The sequence below is a fragment of the Solanum verrucosum genome, unplaced genomic scaffold (assembly GCF_900185275.1).
Source record: "Solanum verrucosum unplaced genomic scaffold, falcon-dt-bn FXZP01000281.1, whole genome shotgun sequence".
NCBI lineage: Eukaryota > Viridiplantae > Streptophyta > Magnoliopsida > Solanales > Solanaceae > Solanum > Solanum verrucosum.
The window spans coordinates 1014182-1034032 of record NW_026020554.1 but is presented as its reverse complement, the minus strand read 5'-3'; the positions used below and the strand labels follow the sequence as shown (position 1 = coordinate 1034032).

The following is a 19851-nucleotide window of genomic DNA, read 5'->3' as shown; positions in this document are numbered from 1 at the left end:
GAGTTGAGTTAGACTCAGGTGTCATATCTTTACAGTTCCGTTAAACAAGATGGATTGAACTCATAATTCATTAGATGTTTTTTATGAATGTCAACAAAGTATCATAAGTAAATTGCTCCCGTCCCGGTTGTTCAATCATTTGATTTTGGAACTCCATCATACTTTTGGCTAATTTTTTTTTTATTACTAGTACTTCCCTGAATATGAATTCAGAATTTAGAAATGCCACATACTCAGAGCTGTAACAATGAAGAAGCCGCCATTTAATAAATGTCAAACTGATTTGGAACTAAGTATTCACAACTAGAAATGATTTTCACATTTGGAGTCCAGTTGCAAAATGACCATGAAAGATATAGGGTTGGGGGTGAGGGGTAAGAAAATTTGTACATGAAAAAAGAGGACTATGCAACCTACAAATCACTCTGCGAGCTCTTTTACTATCCTTCGTTACCACCTCAGATCGATGTTCCTCCTTAAACGGAGTTTTAGGTCGTGTATATGTCCCTTGTACCCTTTCTTAGCAGCTAACAATGACTGCAATCGAACCTCGGAATCAGCATCACTTGGTTTATGATCATCTCATCCAATGATCCTGCAATGCTATTTACATTGTTTCAAGAATTGGATTGAAGTTTAGATTTGGAGGGGCGAGGGCGAGCACTTCTTGGCTTCACGGGCAGATTACCTGTTGTTGAGAATGTGAGCAGAGAAGTAGTTGTGTGGTAAGAGCTTTTATAATGGTCATGATATACTTTAGTGACAATGTCTCTGAGAGCCACAGCTGACTTGTGTTCTCTCGTCCTCTTCGAGTAAAATACAATGGCGTTGGTTGCTAGCAAAAGTAAATCTCTAAAGAGTTCACCTGGTGATTTGATTGGAACAGCTGACTAATCTTGATCTTACTGTTTCAATATCCATATGCTGCTTGATCATTTCCTTATATTTAGCTCTCTTCTGACTATCGCAACGATGCCTAAAGACCATAGCCGCTTCATTCTGTATAATGGAATTGAAAATTGCCATCAAATCGTCATTCATCAACCTAGATAATCCTTCCTATTATCCACTGTGGCAGTAGGCTTAATACTTTGGTCGCAACTGGTTGATGTTTCCTTACCGTGGGAAAGGGAGATGCCACTGATTGAGCACACATTGTCGCTCTCCCCAATACTCCTTTTGACATCCAAAGCAACGTCTTTCCTTTTTCTCTTCCTCAAAGCCCTTCTTCCATTTCCATTGGTAGTCTCTGCTTGATTGCTTATATTTGGAACTTCAGCCGCCTCACAAGACTCCGAGTATTCTAGTTTTGAGTCTATCTCATTAGCCGAAGCTACTGCAGGACTCTCAAACTCAGGCGAAAAGTTGGTCCTAGTACTGTCTAGCATGAAGTTGCCAGCGCATATGCCATCTTTGCCAATAGATTCCATGCGTTCTGACTTCACATGAGCAGCGAGTGATTCAGTGTAAGTACCGGACCCATAATTAATCTGAGAAGACCGTTCTTTCTCAGCCTTCAGGCTTTCAATCTTTGTGACGAGAGACCTGAGATTAAACACATAAAATTTGAGCTAGAAAACTGAAGTGAAGGGACAAAGTTCTCAAATCAGAAACCACCTGTTAAGCTGCGGAAATGTAGATACACTCAGTATGGTCAAGAAACATAAAACACGGTATATTTGAGAAGCACAAACCTAAGACAGAGAAGCATTATACTAACCCAATTGAGCTTTCCGATTTCTCCAATTCTCGCTTCAGTTCTTCAACTCGTCTCTTTCTTAGCTCTTCAAACCAAGCACTAAGAAAGCGAAAGGTAAAGAAATGAGACATCGATTACAGTAAAGGATAAAATACTAATGTGTAAATTTTTCTCCAATTTATATTAAGTGAAAAGAAACCATATAATCAATCCCAAACCTTAGCATACAACAACAACAACATACCCAGTGAAATTCCACAAATGAGGTTTGGGGAGGGTAGAGTTGTAAACATACCTTACCCCTACCTTGTGGAGGTAGAGAGGCTGTTTCCGGAGGACCCTCGGCTTGAGTACCGCATACCAAAGCTTAGTATCGATCCTAGGCATAATAAATTCAAACGCCAATTCTTAACGCCAATTCTTTTGGCATGTGCTACCAATATACTAGTAGCGCAGTCATAAGCTGAACTAAGCATTTTTAGAAGCCATAGCTGTGACATGGACTCGATGCACAAAAGTAAATTAGCTCATGAGTTTGAAGAAACTGACTCACTTGCAGCCAGCGTAACGCTTTTGTAAATCCTCATACTTGGCTTTGCAGGCCTGAAATTAAGTATTTTTTTTGGTCAAATCAGCATTTGATAGAGTAATTGTATGCTTAAAGATAAGGATGGTGAATAAGAGGAGATCAAGAAAGACAACATGCCAGTGAAATAGATTACTTGCATCATTTCCCAACGGTTTAACTATATATGTAAAACTAGGTACTCTCCTTATACGGGCAATTTCGTGTATCGTCAATGCGCTATTCCCCTATCGTTTATCGGGAAGCATGAAAAAATCAGTTTCCAACAAATCCAATGTAATCTCACAAATAGGGTCTGGCACCAGAGATATTGTTGACTGGCACAAGAATAGAAGTCCTTGCTTACACTTTTCTTTCTACTGGTTGGCTTACCCTGTATTTCAAGAGTAAATACCGTAGTGAGGAATAGCGGTACCTCTATTTGTTTGGTCTAATTAAAAGATTATTCATCACCGCAAGCACTCTTGCTTAGCTACCACTTGTCTTTGCTTGCTTACTTCTGAAAAACCAGGCCCCTAGTGGTCCTTATCTTATCAAGCCACACATGGAGACATCTCAAATAGGTAAATTGGTTTGGGAAGACGGAAAAAGCATCCATTGTTTAGGTTTTTGAGTAGCTAAAGTTAAAATAGAATAGGTCATCACATCCTGGGTTGAAAAATGAGCAACTTTAAAAAGGAAATGACAAGCAGGAAGGAGAGTAGTAACGTCGTATTATCCATCCGAAGCAGTAGCAAGCCAAGCACTGGTCTTTCTATCTTCTGACACATACTTATGAAGTTAGAGAGGTTGTTTATGAAAGAGTCTCTCCTCGACTCAATCAGCCTAAAATCTTTGAAATGAGAAACGGAAATGTTAATAGGGAACCAAATACAATACAACTTGAGATATTAGTTACTACAGTATTATTTATACGACATAAAACGTAAAGTCTATTTTAAAACAATTTATAATTGACTTATCCCAATTAGTTACTACAAGGGCCCCACAAAATCTATTTCTACATAAAAATAAAATAATTTTAAAAGTTAGGTACTACGTTAATCGTTATATCAAATAGTAACTGATACTATTAGACCAAACATTAGTATTTACTTTTACTAATTAATTTGGTTTTTATTATTAATAATAGTCATTTTCTAAAGCAAATTTATTAATTACATTCAATCATTCTGTCTATTATTTTTTGAACGTGTCAAGTCAATAATGAACGTAAATTAATGTGAACCTGAGGGGTGAAGTAAATGTTACGAGAACGAAGCTCCAAAGCGACGACGTTCCAGTCTTGTATCCCATGCCGGAGAATAGCGCCACCTAGGATTAATTCCTCCCAAGTACCCCACTTCTTCTTTCTGGGCCTACTTCTTCCCTCATACGTGTACGATTCTCAACAGTCCTCCATCCACGTGGACGGCTCAGATGATTTTAGAGGACAAAGTTTCGAATTTTATACCATGCGCACGTTAGCTTCAAACACCGCCGGCACCGGCACCGGCACCGGCGAAACTTGACCAGGTTTAGAGTATTTCGTACCGGCGCGCAAGTTAGTATCAATCGCCGATACGACCACATCGGGCGGTACCCTCCGATGAACTTGATCGGGAAAAAAAAACAGGATTTTCCGGTGTGCAAAAAAGTGATTTATTAGAAAACTTTTGTGAGGTGATGAAGAAAGAAAGGTGGAAATCTGATTATACAAAATGGTTTTTTATGGCAAAGGAAAAAAAAAAGATGGAAAAGAATATAATTATTTTTTAAAGTTGAAAATTGGGCTTTGGAAATGAAATCTGATTTGGGCTCAATTTTGGAGGAAAACGATAAGTTGGACAATTGGCCCAATACTTTTAGACATCCTACTGCTTTTCTTTGACCCAATAGTTATTGGAAAAATTACTTGGGTGAATATTATTAATAAACTAGATGAGTGTTGCCCATGCTAAGCATGGGCCCAATATTTAAAATTTTATCATAATTTTATTTCTGTTTGATTTACTATGAAATATACTTGAGATTCAACGCAGTAAAAAATATTTTTAAATAACATAATTTCAAAAATCCCAATGTTCATCATTTAATAAAACGAATCATATTTTTTAGTCTGCACAATAAAATAATCCACATGGAATAAGATACAAGCGAGAGACACTATTATTTTTCTTTCAAGTTCAACAATTAGTTCAATATTAAATTGGGCAAACGTTCATAATTTAGTATCCTTGTTTTATCAATATTTATATTATAAGAAGGCGATCGATTATTATTACATAGGTATTAAAATGAACGACATAAAATCTACTTGTAAAGCACAGTTCATTATTATTCTTTAAAAATTAAATGAATAAAAAAAATACTACTTAAAACAATTTGCTATAATTAACTTTGATTGTCATGCCAAAGGTATATTAGTTTGGTGTAACAGTATATATAGCTTGCTAATGAACATGTACTTTAGCTTTCTAATGTTGTGAGTTCTATTTCATCTATAATTAAAATCTATCTTAAACAACATGTTTTAATGATAAGAAAAAAACAGTTCATTTCCAAAAATGTGAACTCAAATCAGTCAGCCTGAAAATTGAGACACAAAATTCAAGTAAAGGGTTGATGTAGTTAAATGACATAATAAGAGTATAGAGTGTAAATGTTAACAGATCATTGCATTAGTTATCTTGCTTTATAGCCACATTTATCTTTTACAAATGTCAGATCTAATAGACTTAAAACACATGAACTTTAAGTGCAATAATACAACTAATTTCTCCCATTCCACAAACAACTTTAATGCAGACAGGTATCTTCTAAATACTCTTCAATTGTTAGTACCAATCATACATACGAATACATGTTAGCCAAAAGACATTGTGGCTACTTTCCCTGCACATTTGATTTAAAACTATAGGATATCAAATCTAGAAAAGTAGTGGCAGTAATGGATGGAGTAACTACACGGCTGCAACGTATAATTTATATTGGACTTAAATTATAATTCAATGAGAAAATTACTAATTTAATCACATTATAGCTGCCAAATTTGTTCATTATATATTCATGTGAATGTTGAAGTGAGATACTTGCATAGTTTAACATTTCCATAAGTAGGAGTGGTAATTACATACATTTACATACTATTTTCAATTAGACAAAAACAGATGCATCTTTCATGCGTGGATTTTCTGGACCATCTTTAATCAAAATCACCTGTTACATTAAAATTGATGGATTAAATATCAGCACAGAATCACATAACTTATACAACACATGATATATCTATTAGCAAGTCTAGGATCTATAAATAATACAATCTAACTTTACAATATAGGCACTAAAAACAACAGCAAACAATGTAACGCTAATAATAGAAGCACTATAAATCACATGGCCAAGACACTTAACACTCAATAAACTTACATATTCTTTCCTTCCCAACAACAACATACCCAGTGCAATTCTACAGGTGGGGCCTGGGGAGGGTAGGATGTACGTAGACCTTACCCAACCTTCAATATTATTTCCTTCCCACTGAACAAAAGTGAATTTTATAACAAAAGGTTATAGAAAGATTTTCTGACCCTGAAGATGGGGACATGTGGTACCTCTGTCGCTTAAAATTTTCATGATCTTTGACTTGCAACATTTTATTTCTGATTAAGCAGGCTTCTAGCAGACTCATTGACAGGTTTATAGTCCAAGGGTCCAAGCTAACAAAAAAGATTCTATAGGAATGTGAGGAAGCAACTACCAAGCACTGATGGGGTTGCGAAGTGTATTTAGATTTTTTTTTTTTATATTCTCTAACGTAGATCTGAAAACCATTATAATCAGATCAATGCAAAACTTTTGAAGTAAAGGAAGTTCATAGATATGATGGTATTTCTCCTCAATGATTAGGAGCAGGGTTATCTACAGGATATATTGTTGTGAGGGTGGAGATAGAACAGACACTGATTGCATGAGGCTGAGAAAGGCGCAGTTCTGAGCTAGCCACTTTGTGAAAAGAAATAAATTAAAGAGAAAGCGGACAGATACACCAATTTCTATTTTGAAAATAACATAATAGATGCACAATGCAACAAAATTACCCATAGATGTGCAGAGTAAAAAAAGACTTCAAAGTATTCTATTATCATGAATTGTTGTTTAATTGTGTTCAATAAACTCTTCATTCCATGTTGTGTTTTTCGGCTTCGGGCGGAGAGAGTTTATTCTCACCAAGCATTTCCACTATTAAGCTTCACTTGGATTTTGACAAACTGTATTTTTATTCAAAGCTAACAATGTCTTGTAAGATTCATTTGACAATTTTAACGTTGGGACTTAGGACAGGGTTACACCTCCAATCACTGTAGGCATGTTGGGTATATGTTGGAAATTTATATACCTGAGCAGTGATGGAAAAGTGGCTGTGCAATAGGCATGTGAAGAAACAATTAAACAGGCTCTATCTGCCAGAAGCTAACAATGATAAAAAGCCCTAACTGGGTTGTACCTTTCATGCTGAAAGATGATTTCCCAAATTTATCTGTTGTTACTAATTACTATAAGAATGTTACTCTAGCTTAACTGATTAATAAGGTGGAACAAGGGTGATCTTGCATTTCGACTCTTTAAAGGAAGAATCGAAAAGCTTTCCCTTATGATCAATGTAAGCTATCAGAAAAAATTCAAACAAATAAACAAGGAGAAATTACTGAAGAGATTGGTCTAATAGTCAAATTTAAATCAAAATAGGCAAATAGTTCTACCAGATAGATTTGATTTCACAAGTTTTTAATTACTAACTGTTATTTCGTATGGTAATTTTTGATTCTATTAGTTTAAGGTGGTTATTCCAACAAGATTAATCGAGGAAAGTTACATCATCTATTAGGAACTAAAAATGAACACAATAGTCTTCAGCGATAACAATATTATAATACCTGAAAGAATATATTTTCATTTAAGTTGATAAAAGAAGTACCTGTAAAAAGATAACTTTTAACTAACTTGGTATTACAGGAGAAAATATTTTCAATTTCCACAAAAGAACAGGAACACAAGGCATCCACATAGCAGCATCAGAAGCTTGCAAAACACGACATTCAGTGGCAGCAGCAAAAAAGTGCAAAAAATGATCGTTTCGAGAACCACAACAAAAGTGTTCCAACTGCAATTCAAAACAATAAAAAGATAACGTGTCTAGAGACCGTATAGAATTCAAAGAAGATAAATGCAAAGATAAGTAAATCTTATTTATATTAGTCAATTGCAAAGATGAAGTTTTAAACAATGTACAAAATAATTTAAATACCTTTTAATTCTTTTTCATGGGAGAATTTTTCATTTTCATGCTATGTTTGTGGGTGGAAGGATTATATTTGTTTGCCATGCTTGGATATTCTTTTCCCCTGAACTAAGATGTTCAATTGTGCGCTTTTTCGCATCTGTAACATTGACAGTCGTAGATGTCATTGGTTTATGAATCACATCTTGTTTCTCCAGGTAAGACAAAATGAATAATTTTTGCGTTGCATCCAATTTTTTGTGAATAGCCTTTTCATTTGAATGTTGAATATCTTGCCGTTCAATTGATCTTCCACATTTTGGAGCAACAATGTTTCTTTCTGAAAAAAAAGAATAAAAATTGATTAATAATAACAAAATCAATAAAGCGAACATACAAATAGAAAGAGATTGGATATTTTTACCATAAACAAAGATGATCAACAACAATAGCATATGCAAGGATCATGAATTTTCGAATGAAAAGAAAAGTGAATGAGGTAAGAAAAGTAAATGACAATAAAAATATTAAATTTGTTTTTAAAGGAAAATTAATATCTCTATGTTTATGTATTTACATCTGAATTGAAATTCAATATTAAAGGTCTTTCAACTAATCGAAGTGTAGGTGCGCATGACAGTTTATGCACAAAGCGCTCAGCCAATGGGTAACCATGTGAGATGGATAAAAGCCAAAAAAATATATACAATGATAATATTTTTATAAAGAAAGTTGACTGTAAACAAACAACAAAAAGTATAAATTGGGTGCTGGAGAAAAGAAACACGAACATAAGATATGAAATTTTGATTGAAAAAAGTACACTGAACACTTTACAGAAGGAGACGTTGACGACATAATGTAAGAGATAGACCCAAAGTATGTAAAGTTAAAACCTCTTTTAGAGTTAAGGCATGACCTAGAATCACATGTTCCTCCTATAAGAGTTTTTACAACTTACATGATACATTAAAATAGATCTTTATTACAAATTCTTTCATGCTAGAAAGCTTATAGAGTTATAGTATCCTTTTTAAGTTAAGGAAGTCATATGTTCACTTGATCATATGTTCATTCAGTTGAAACTCTTAAAAGTTAGATAGTGTATTTTTCACGTAATTACAGAAAGTAATTGGTCATAGTTTAAGTACATATATACATATATGATTAGTAATCTTAAAATAAGTAATTGATAATTACATATCTTCGCACGCAAGATAATATTATAGCCTACTCTATAATGTAGGGTAGATATTTCTAGGATTACTACTTGTGATGTTATTATGTGCATATAATTTAGAGAGTAGTGAGTTAGAACATCTTATCGTAGATTCGCTTAACTGTTAAAAGCCAGTGGACAGACTTTATAGGAGACCTTGAGGGAGAGTTGAATTATGTGTTTAAGAGTAGAAATAAGAAACAATGAAAATACAAAATCACAACAAGTTCTTTGTGATTATTTGGTGAGAAAATAGTGAAATTTCATAAATTTCTTCTGAAGTGAGGTGCAACATTTTTTCTGCAATTTCATCAGAAACAATAGCTGTTGCAAAACCGCCGCTGTTATCCTTAATAGTAACTTCAAATTGACATCTGTTTTGATATAGTTAATGAAAAATTAAAAAATAATGGTTAGATAAGACATTTATTTCTTTGAAAAAACAAAATAAATATTTTTAATTAGTTATTATTAATTTTGAAGAAGAGAAAATATACCTAGGAATAAGATGTGTGGATTGGTGACAACTTGTGCAGTAGATTTCCCTTCGCACGTTATATCTCGTGAACAATTGCTTACAGTTTGAGCATGCCAACACACTAAAGCGTTGATCCTTACTTGCAAGGGACAATTCAGCCTCAACATTAAATACTTGTCCCTTCAAATTCAATATACCAAATTTTATTTTTTACGGAAAAATAAAAAAATTATAAAAAATAGAATAATATACTTGTTGTTCTTACCGGAGGTTGTGCTTGAATGTTAGCCATAGATATAACCTCATCCTCAATTGGAATCAACATAATAGAGCCTATTGGAGTTGTACTTTTCATCTTATAAGTAACAAGCTTTGTTTCAATTGTTTTGATCCTATAAACAAGTAAATTATGAAAATGTCTTGTAAAAAGATAAGGAAAAAAGAAATAAAAATGAAATTTTAAAACTTTGTGATTGTAAGATTAGAGATGTGTTTTATATCTCAAAATATTCTGGAATTTCGATCCATTAAATAAAAATGTATATTACCACGTCCTTAATTCGGCAACCTGTGGATATGGAGGATTGATTTCAATTGTTGTATTGAATTTGCTCGTCAAACCAACGAATCTATTCGGCATTCCTACGTGCATTTGAATATGTGATTTTAGTTTCATCATGTCATATATTTTTCAAAAAGAAAAAAAAAACTATTTGCACTTTTACCTGAGGATGATTTCCCAATTCTCCTAGCAAGAATGATTGGGTAATCATGAAGTTGGTTGAAAAGTTGAACCAAGAACATGAAAAAGATAAGGAGGAACAACTGCCAGGGTATCATTGTGCCCATTTTTAATGCTGCATTTATAGTAAATTATAAGGTGATGCTGGCTGTGAATGTAGCTGCAATGAGCTTGTCATTGTTATCATGTGGAGGAATTGGTACTTTCTTGAGCACAAGTCCTATGGTGAAATCTTTTCCAAGAGTTTTATTGGAGGCAGGATGGCTATGGTCATTACCTTTTGCCTTACTAAGCTGATTGGCTCTACTACAAGTATTTCTTTCTCTTTTGGATCAAGTCAGTCTAGCAGATTGGGCATTACACTACCAATAGGAAAAATACTACCAATGAACTTATGGATCCACATATTACAGGGGAGATTATAAAATAATGTTTGAAGCAATTGATCAATACAACAGTGAGTTACTTGTCTGATCACAGAACTGATCATCCTTCAATGGGTTCAGTGCTGTGGAATCTTGAGTACTGCCTTTAGTCGTAAAGTGATCTTGATGAATTGAAAATGGTGGTAGAACAGAAAGCTAATGATGCTTATGCTATGCATATAGAATTGTTAACGGTTGCTGAAAAAGGTAAGGAGTCAGAGGAGCACACAATGTTGAGACTACTTACGAAAGGGTACTAAAGAAGGCAAATAATTTCATCTTGTTAATTGAAAAACTACTTAACTAAGCAGAGTGCATGATGGACTGTATACACAAATATATAGTCTATTCGTCATAGACTCGTAAGACATAAACAGTTTATTCATCACACGACAAATTTCGTACACAAACAGGTTTACATGTATGAGTCACAAACAGGTTTAAAACCAAGAGGAGGTAAATAAATGCTAAACATATAACGTTTACATGTTGACAATATGTGATTTTTCTATAGAAATTGCAGGTTGCATTATTATGGAGAAAAATACTATTAAGATGTCAACGTAGAGGTAGACACAATCATTACTACCTTTTTTAACATATAGTTTCATAATGAAATAAATGTATTTTTTTAATTCTGTAAGGTAGCATCTATATGATCACTATTAAGTATAGAAGATTGAGAAACTTGTATCAATTATAAATCAGGTACTCCGATATTATTGAAGGGAGCACACAACACAATATAAATACCAGAAAATCTCTTAGTTAGCCACCTCTAATATTTTCCCTAATTTTTGCTTGTGGTTTTTCATAGCAAGTTTCTATGCCGACAATAACATATGATAGAGGAGATGACATAGGAAGAGGAGAAGATCAAAAACAAGTAATTAGATATGAAGATAAATGAGCGAGTGATATTCTATATATACTTACAGCTTGTCCATGACAATAAACTCTTGAATTCGTTTTCCAGTTGTAGTTTTTGTTGAAGGACTGCCATTAATGACAATGGCAAGTACATCTTGCATTAAACAAAAATAAAGAAAGAATAATTAGATCATGATAAATATTCTATTATACTAACAATTAGATTTTGTGTATAATAATAATTAAATAAAATTATAAATACCAAATTCAAATTCTTTGGATTGATACTCAAAAGTGTTAAATGTGGTAAGAGTTAGTCGTGTTGGTGGTGGTAATGGATCCTCTGGAGGTTTGACCTCTTCAACTGGTTCAACAATGGTATTTTTATCGAGTGTCCAAATGAATTTGTTAAGTGGATTTTCGTATCTAAGAGGTGGTAATTTCACATGTGCAACAGATACCAAGTAAGTCTTGAAAGGAGCAAATTCTTTTTCAAAATATGTTATATCAGTACTGAAAATAGTGGCCTGAACTTGATTCTCCTGTAAAAGAATTTGTAAAAAGTTTGATTAGTTGTGTAAAATTTAAAAATAATCTTATTATTTTTCATATTATTAAAGTAAAATTATAAAATGATGAATTATTTAGTTAACGCAATTAAAGTTAGGCTCTTAAAATCAATAATATATTAACAAAAATAAATACCTCTTCATCTTGCAGAATTAAGACTTGGTATTTTGTGGTTTTATCTTTGTTGTCCCTTGGTCGACTTTTATCAACAACTTGGACTTTATAGGTCCAATTTTTAGTATCGGGAGTGATCATATTAATGGTATATCTTTGTGCAATGTTGAAATATCTGCAAGTAAAATACATTGTAAGAGGATAAGCTAAAGGTAAATGTATAATGAAAGCAATATTATAATATAGATAAATAAATAAATAAAAAATATATATCTATAGTATAAGTAAGTTGTATATGAGATTTACCATTGCAAATTAAAGCACAAAGTTCAAGAAAAGGCCTTTTCAATAATTTCATTATAGACAACATTATATGTTGAATGATCATCATTTTCGTCAATTATAGGTGGTCTAATTAATACTTTTACACTGTGAGAACTTGTCGCTCTTGATAAAGCAACATACAATTGTCCATGAGAGAAGACAGGTTCACGTAAATATATACCAACAAAACCTAATGTCTGTCCTTGAGCTTTATTTATAGTCATGGCAAAACATAATCGTACAGGAAATTGTGTTCTCTTAAAAGGAAGAGACAATTTTTCATCTTCTGAAGTCATGAGTGGTATTCGTGGAATAAATACATGTGTATTTTAAAAATCTCCGCTAGATATTGTATCACTGATAACATGAGGTTTAAAATCATTACATATTAAGCGTGTCCCATTGCATAAACCTTCAGAAGGATTTAAATTTCTTAATAACATAATGGACAACTTTTCTTCAAAGTTAATTTGTATGGAGGTAAACCAGTAGGATTTAAAGTGTGTAAGAAATCTTCATATTCACTTTGATCCTTTGGATCAATAGTTTCATCTATAGCAATATAGACTTTTTCAGTGTTTGGAAATTGAGAGATCAACATGTCATTTATTTCATCAACAAAATCATTTTTAGTTGTTAGAATAGCACGTGAAGTAATAAACGAAGTTTTTGTACAACATGTTTATAAATCTGGATAAGTATTTCTAAAGAGAAGATTTAGAGATTCTTTTTCAGAAGTGAAAGGAATAATGAGGGAATGAGGAATTTCATTTTTTCCATGGTCATTTGTTTTTTCTTTTCCATCACCAATTCTCATTAAATATTCACAAAATTCAGGATCTTTAGTTGCATGCATATTCTTCGATAACTGTAATTTTTCAAGTTGATTCCAAATTTCAGAACACAATAAACTTTCACGAATAAAATCTTCTTTTTTTCCACTACGAATAACAGGAAGAGTTTGTCTGAAATCACCACTAAAAACAACTATTTTACCACCAAATAACGTATTTGTTTCCATTACATCTCTTAAAAGTAAGTCAAATGCTTCAACCATTTTCTTTTTTGCCATTGAAATTTCATCCCACACAATTAATTGGGCATCTCGTATTAAAGATCCTAGTGAACTTTGTTTACTAATATTGCAAGTAAAATTTTCATTGACATCAATAGGAATTTTAAATCGAGAATGAGCAGTTCGACCTCCAGGAAGAAGTGAAGCTGCAACACTAGAACTTGCCGTCGCTAAAGCTATATATCCCTTGTGTCTTACTGTAGCTAATAAAGCATGAAATAAAAAACTTTTACCAGTTCCACCAGGACCATCAATAAAGAATTCCCCAAATTTATTTGACAATACTCTATCAAGAATAATATTGTAAGCCTTTCTTTCTTCAATGTTTAATTTATTTTTTAATAATAAATCTTCCTCGCTAACAATGATATTTCTTTCGTAATGAACTTCTTTAGCTTCTTTTGCTATTGATGAAGGTTTGATATATTCTGAAATTAGGTCAAATTCATTAATGTCACGACCCATTGAATGAAGAATATCATTAATGTAATTTAATACTTTATAACGTATTTCTCTTACATTTATGTTCGAACTTTTTTTGAAATCTTCAGACATTGGGCTTTCAAATCTTTCCCATAATTCTCTAGGATTTGTTGGATTACAATAAATCAATAACATAGCAAATAATTGTCTTAAACTTGATGGCATTTGATAACTTGCAGCTTCAGACATGCATTCTACCAAATTATTATCACAAAGTAATAGTTCTCTTTTTTTTGCAGCTTCTCTAAATGAATTATATTGTACTCCATTTACAGTTCGCAGATCTTCATATGATTTTGGCCCTCCTACGTTCATTAAAAAAAGTCTAAGATAATATCTTTCTCCTTCAGTTGGATGACATGTCACTACACGTCCAATAACATGACCTCGTTTACGACGTGTCCACATTTTATTTGTTGTTGACCATACAAAATGTTCTGGAAATTCACGATATAATAAATTTAGGTCCATAGCTTATTTGTTTGATTTATTCATTAAAAAAAATTCGGTTAACATTGTTTTTCTTATCATGGGATTACTTGCAATTTTACTAATGTTGTCAGTACTTTTGAAGGGAACAAGTTGTTGTCCATCAAGATGTAGTTGTAGATGATATACACTTGGACTCATTTCGCTAATAGGAAAAACGAATATTCTCCATGCAGCTTCAGGTGGTGATACCCACCTAGCAGATTGATATTCTTTTATTTCATCTATCTCTAGGTTTACATCATTAGTCTGTATATGAAATGCTATTTTATCATGTCCTTTGCAAATGTATTTATAAATGTACTTAACAACTTTTATATCCGAACAAATCTCTACATTTATATGACAGTTGAATTTACAAAGTAAATATGGATTGTAAGGAACAACCCATGAGTTATCAAGAAAGTGTCCTCTAATTTTCACACTTTTTCCTGTATTTCGTCTTCTATAAATTAGGTATGAATTTTTTCCTTTAGTTGTTTGTTCTACAAACTCTTTAGGATACTTGTTTTTATAACGTCCTTTTTTCTTCATACAAGAATTTGTTGGATTCAAATTACCACAAGGACCATGCATCATGTGTTGTGTAACACGTGAGTATAAATAGGGATATATATTTTCATCTGGTATTTCAGCACATACAAATTGATCATATGCTTCTGGAGTTAGTAATTTGTAATTCTCATTTAGTATAATAAGAAAATGAGCATGGGGAAGTCCTCGTTTTTGAAATTCTATTGTATACATAAATGCTGCAACTTTACCAAATATATGTCTTTTCATTATATCATTTTTTAATTCTTCTACTTTTGTTCTAAACACTCTACTAACCAGATCGGGCCTATTTTGTACCTCATCAGTTGATATAAGTTTTTCTTCTATTTCAGGCCAAGAAGGATTACATGTTATAGTAAAAAATATATCAGGTTTTCCAAAACGTTGCACTACTGCAATAACATCCATATACCGTCTACGCATATCTCTTGGACCTCCAGTAAAGCTATGTGGAAGTATGCGTTGTTTTCCTATATGTGAAGCTTCTCTTTCCCCCTTACGTAAAACATCTAAAATTCCGTCTAATACATCAGTTCTAATTAAATCTTGATTAAAAGAAGCAAAGTCTAATCGTTGACTTTCAATTTTTATTCATTCATCTACTACATATTGTTGGAATAATCTTCCTGCATGTAAAACTATATTTTCATCATCTCTTATTTGAAGTTTGTAACAATAATATTCACGACAAGAAATTGTGTCTCATTTGTGGTTTTCTTTTAGCATAACTTCGGCTTCCATGTTAAGCAGTCCATCTATTGAACACATATTTTTTATACTTGATAGTTGTTCTTGTTCGCAATATATTTGTGTTGATGTTCTTGTAGAGCACTTAATTTTCTTAATACCACAGTGCCATCCACCTTGACCATATGAAAATAGCAATGGATATTGCAATGGATCATAACAACCGTAATAATAATTTACCAATTGACTCTTATAACCTTTTGTATATATTCGAATATGTGGTGTAGGAATAGAATTAGTAATATCTTGTTCTACCCATATTCCTGCAACTTCTGATACTGTTGGTAAGTTATATATACGCTGATCTAAGCCAGAATCACACTTAAGTGCAATATAAAAATCAGATAGTTGTGGAACATCTACTAAAGATTTTAAAAACATAGAGTATGGATTAATTTTTAATATTTCCATCAGAGTTCTCACAACATACTCATTTAATTTATTTGAACATGCCATTCAATTTCTTAATTCATTTTCACTATCAAAGAAATATAATTGAAGATTTTTTCCTTTTTTATCTTTAGGAATCAAGTCATTGATGAAATGATACATCTGACCTTGAACCCGAAAAGTATAAATACCATTATTTCTTTTTGCTAATTCTTTGTCATAAGTTACTCCAAGAGATGTGAAAGCAAATATATTATTGTACGTTCTAATGTAAGTTCTAAAATGTTTTGATAGCTCTGTATTTTCCAGATAAAGGTTCTTTAAATCTATTGGAATCTCATGTGTACTTAATTGAATAGAACCATTGCTACAGCAAAATGCAGGCGGTTCATATTCAAATTTTATGGCTTTACAAAATTGACAGTTTGATACTTCTTTTAATTTGATATAATTAACTTCTGATGGCATAGTACTACCTATTTCTGGTAGGAGCAACATGCGTTGTCTCATAAGATTGGAACTTTGTGCAACAGAAATAATGGTGGAATCAGAAGATGATGCAATTGTCAAATCATTATTCATTGAACTTTCAGATAAGTTATATTTTCTCATTTCAGCTCTCTTTGCTTGACGGCGTGCCAAAAGAATTTCTTTTTCCTCAGGTGGCATCAATCTATATAATTCGCGTCTCCTAGCATTTCTATCCGCATTTGATTTTTGAAAAGCATGCACATTTTTATGGTTTCTATTACTTGACATCTTTGGGATCAAAATAATTTTACACAAAATAATTATCTGGTAAATAATAGTAATAATTTTAAATAAGGGATTACTTGAGTAATACTTACCACACACTTAGAGAAAAAGTGAAACACAGGAGCGAACAACTACCGCAATTAAAAAAAATTAAAAAATGCAAAAATTGTAAGGCTGATTTAAATAAGGGATTAGTTGAGTAATACTTACCACACACTTAGAGAAAAGTGAAACACTGGAGCGAACAACTACCGCAATGAAGTGGAAATTCTGTAAAGTTAATAGTTCAAACCATATATTAAATAATATAATAGACATGTTTAAAGAAATAATTTAAAAATGTAAGGCTGATTTAAATAGTAATGCAGAAGAGAATATGAAATGAGAATAGTGAGGCTAGCTTTTGTCAGCACTAAGCAATAGGATGTTATCATTTCTAATTCATTTTAAAGTTACTAGCTAAAGAAGAAAATAGTGAGGCTAGCTTTTTTCAGCACTAAGCAACAAAATGTTATCATTTCTTATTCATTTTAAAGTCACCAGCCAAAGAAGAAAACAAACAACAAATAGCTCATTAAGACCATGGACAAACATACAGCTCTATCCTATTTCATAACTGTTACCAACTAAAAAGAAGTATCCATCTCAATTAAGGCTGCAACATAAAATTTAACTGGAAAAATGTGTTACACACTAACACGAATAAAAATAAGCTTGGGTGATCAGTTACATACACCAAAATTGTACAAACTGTAAATGGTTGATTTCTAACAGTTGTCTATTGTGTAAAATTCTACATGAGAGATAAACAATTAGAATGGAAACTTCTTAGTCATAATACATTGGCAAAATGTTGACTACATTCTCTTAGATAGAAACAAAATGCAGATAGCATAAACCAATGCAGAAATCTCAGAACGAACCACGAGTCATCAAGCATCACCCCTAAAAAAGACAACCTATATGAACTTTACAAAGCACAACGGTGTCCCAAGCCAATAAAGGTTACATTTTTTTTAGATAGATTCACTAATATAGCCTACTTTCAATGAATCATCTCCACACCACCTTAATAATGGTGAATGTGTAGAGAAGATTCATATAGGCAAACTCAGCTAAAGTGATCTAAATACAGATAAACGTGCTAATCCAACTTTCTTGAAATCATAATTCCTAATAGATAGCTATGTGAATAATAGGAAAAAAGAAGAAGAAGATAAATATATGAGAGAACGACAAAAAAATTGATGAAGAACTTACCTGAAATTTAAAGAACAGAAGACAAAACAAACTTGATATTACAGTAAGATGAACTATCTGTGAGAAGAGAAGATGAAGAGTTATTTATAGGTATGATGGAAATTTCTAGACAAAAGATATTTTGTAATTGTGTGTTTAATATTCAGCCACGTGGAAGGGGTTTAATGGACAAGTAAAAAATTATATTTTATACATAAAAAATAAATTAAATATCAAGCAGAGTGAATATAATATAAAACGACAATTATACCCTTGAATTACCGCCTTGTTAGTTTTTTATTTATTATAATTATTATAATAGTTATAATTATTAATTATTATTTATTATTTTTTATTTTTTTTCATTAGAGATTGACAAAATGAATGAAACATACCAGAGTTTAAAATTCAGTTGAAGAAGATGAGCAAGTCTCTATTGATGATGATTGTTGATCATAAAATTGTCTTGATGTTAAGATCTGAAATGAATAACAGCTTTAACTTCTGATAAAGAAGAAGAAACTGGAAATCTTATTTCTGAATCTGATGAAATTGAAAAAATGGAAAGCACGAAAAGTAAAAAATATAGAACTTTAACGATAGTGATGACGTCGTTACCGATGGCCGCCTTCACCAAGCTTGTTATATTCTTCATCCATCTAAACAAACAGAAAGAAAATCAAACCTTACTGACACATACAAAATCAATATCAAAAACCAAAAAATACAAACATGCAGTCATGAACCATCACCAAATCCCAGAACAAGTGTACAAAGCATTTGGTATAGTCCACCAAAATTTCCAAAAGAAAAGAAGAGAATCATCTAAACAAACAAAAACGAACAAATATCAAAGCTTTATGCATACATTAACACAAGCACAACCACCAACATGCCAAAAGTCCAAAACCAAGTACGCTTGTCTTAGCACTTGGTATAATCCAACAACATCTCTAAAAAAGTGTCATCCTATCCTAAATCAGAAAATGCGAATCGATTGACTGTTGTTGGAATAAGAGGGATGGAAGAAATTATGCTTTTAGAATCATGTTTGAGCAAGTATTTGTGCTTGGAATGTGTTGAAATCCTTTGTTTGGACTGTGAAAGATTGAAGACGGATGGTTCTAGAAGATGGAAGAGAAATGGGTTTAGAAATCTTGCTTTTGGAACTGAGATTTGTCATTTTGTTAGTGTAAAATTACCTATTTGCCCTTCTTGCTTTTGGAATAGAAAAATCTGTCCATTTTTTAGTGTAAAATTACCTATTTGCCCTTGATCGTCCTAGGCTTCACTCTTCTATATAATAGAAATAATTACTTATTTTAACGTTACTTTTTTGGATAAATTACATATGTAAAGACCTTTTCTTTCCTTATTTTCTATTATTTCCTACCTTCTTAAAATATTACATAAATTCCTTATTTCTCTCAAATTCTCCAATCTTCCGGATACATAAACATCTCCACCCAAAGCTACATTTACCCACTCCTTTTTTAACTCCTTTAATCTCTCCCTAATTTTACTCCACATGTTTATCAATTACAATTTTCATATTAATTTGATTTTCATAATGATTCTCTTTCCATTCAATCAAATTCAAACTACCCAATAGATACTTTTTTCTTCTCTGTCACAAAAAGGACTCAACAATAAAGTCTTATTCTTTAACGTGCTATCTCTTACTAATGAATACTTTCTCATAATTCTTACTGAAAAATGGATCATGAGATCTATCATTATGCAATATGCAATCAATGTATGTATATATATATATATCATTTGTGTCTTCTTTTAATTTCAAATTTTCATTCTCTTTTAGGAATTTCGGTG

At 32.2% G+C, this 19851-nt stretch overlaps 1 protein-coding gene and 1 pseudogene across 1 annotated transcript; both read right to left on the bottom strand.

Moving 5' to 3' along the window:
* Positions 1-599: 599 nt before the first annotated feature.
* On the bottom strand, positions 600-10091 carry LOC125810129 (uncharacterized; annotated as a pseudogene).
* Positions 10092-11341: 1250 nt separating this feature from the next.
* On the bottom strand, positions 11342-12583 carry LOC125810128 (uncharacterized). The gene is made up of 4 exons (XM_049489653.1): positions 12429-12583; positions 11985-12138; positions 11542-11821; positions 11342-11433 (listed from the first exon to the last, which is right to left on the bottom strand). The coding sequence occupies exons 1-4, from the start codon at positions 12581-12583 to the stop codon at positions 11342-11344; spliced, it is 681 nt and encodes a 226-aa protein (XP_049345610.1).
* Between the last annotated feature and the right edge of the window lie 7268 nt (positions 12584-19851).

Bases quoted from the DNA above. Each gene is read 5' to 3' on its own strand.
- LOC125810128 (XM_049489653.1), bottom strand. From the start codon at position 12,583: ATGACTTCAGAAGATGAAAAATTGTCTCTTCCTTTTAAGAGAACACAA. The intron at 11,822-11,984 runs GTATTTATTTTT...ATTCTTTTACAG, and splicing joins TAATTCTGCAAGATGAAGAG to GAGAATCAAGTTCAGGCCAC. The intron at 11,434-11,541 runs GTATTTATAATT...GTTTAATGCAAG, and splicing joins ATCCAAAGAATTTGAATTTG to ATGTACTTGCCATTGTCATT.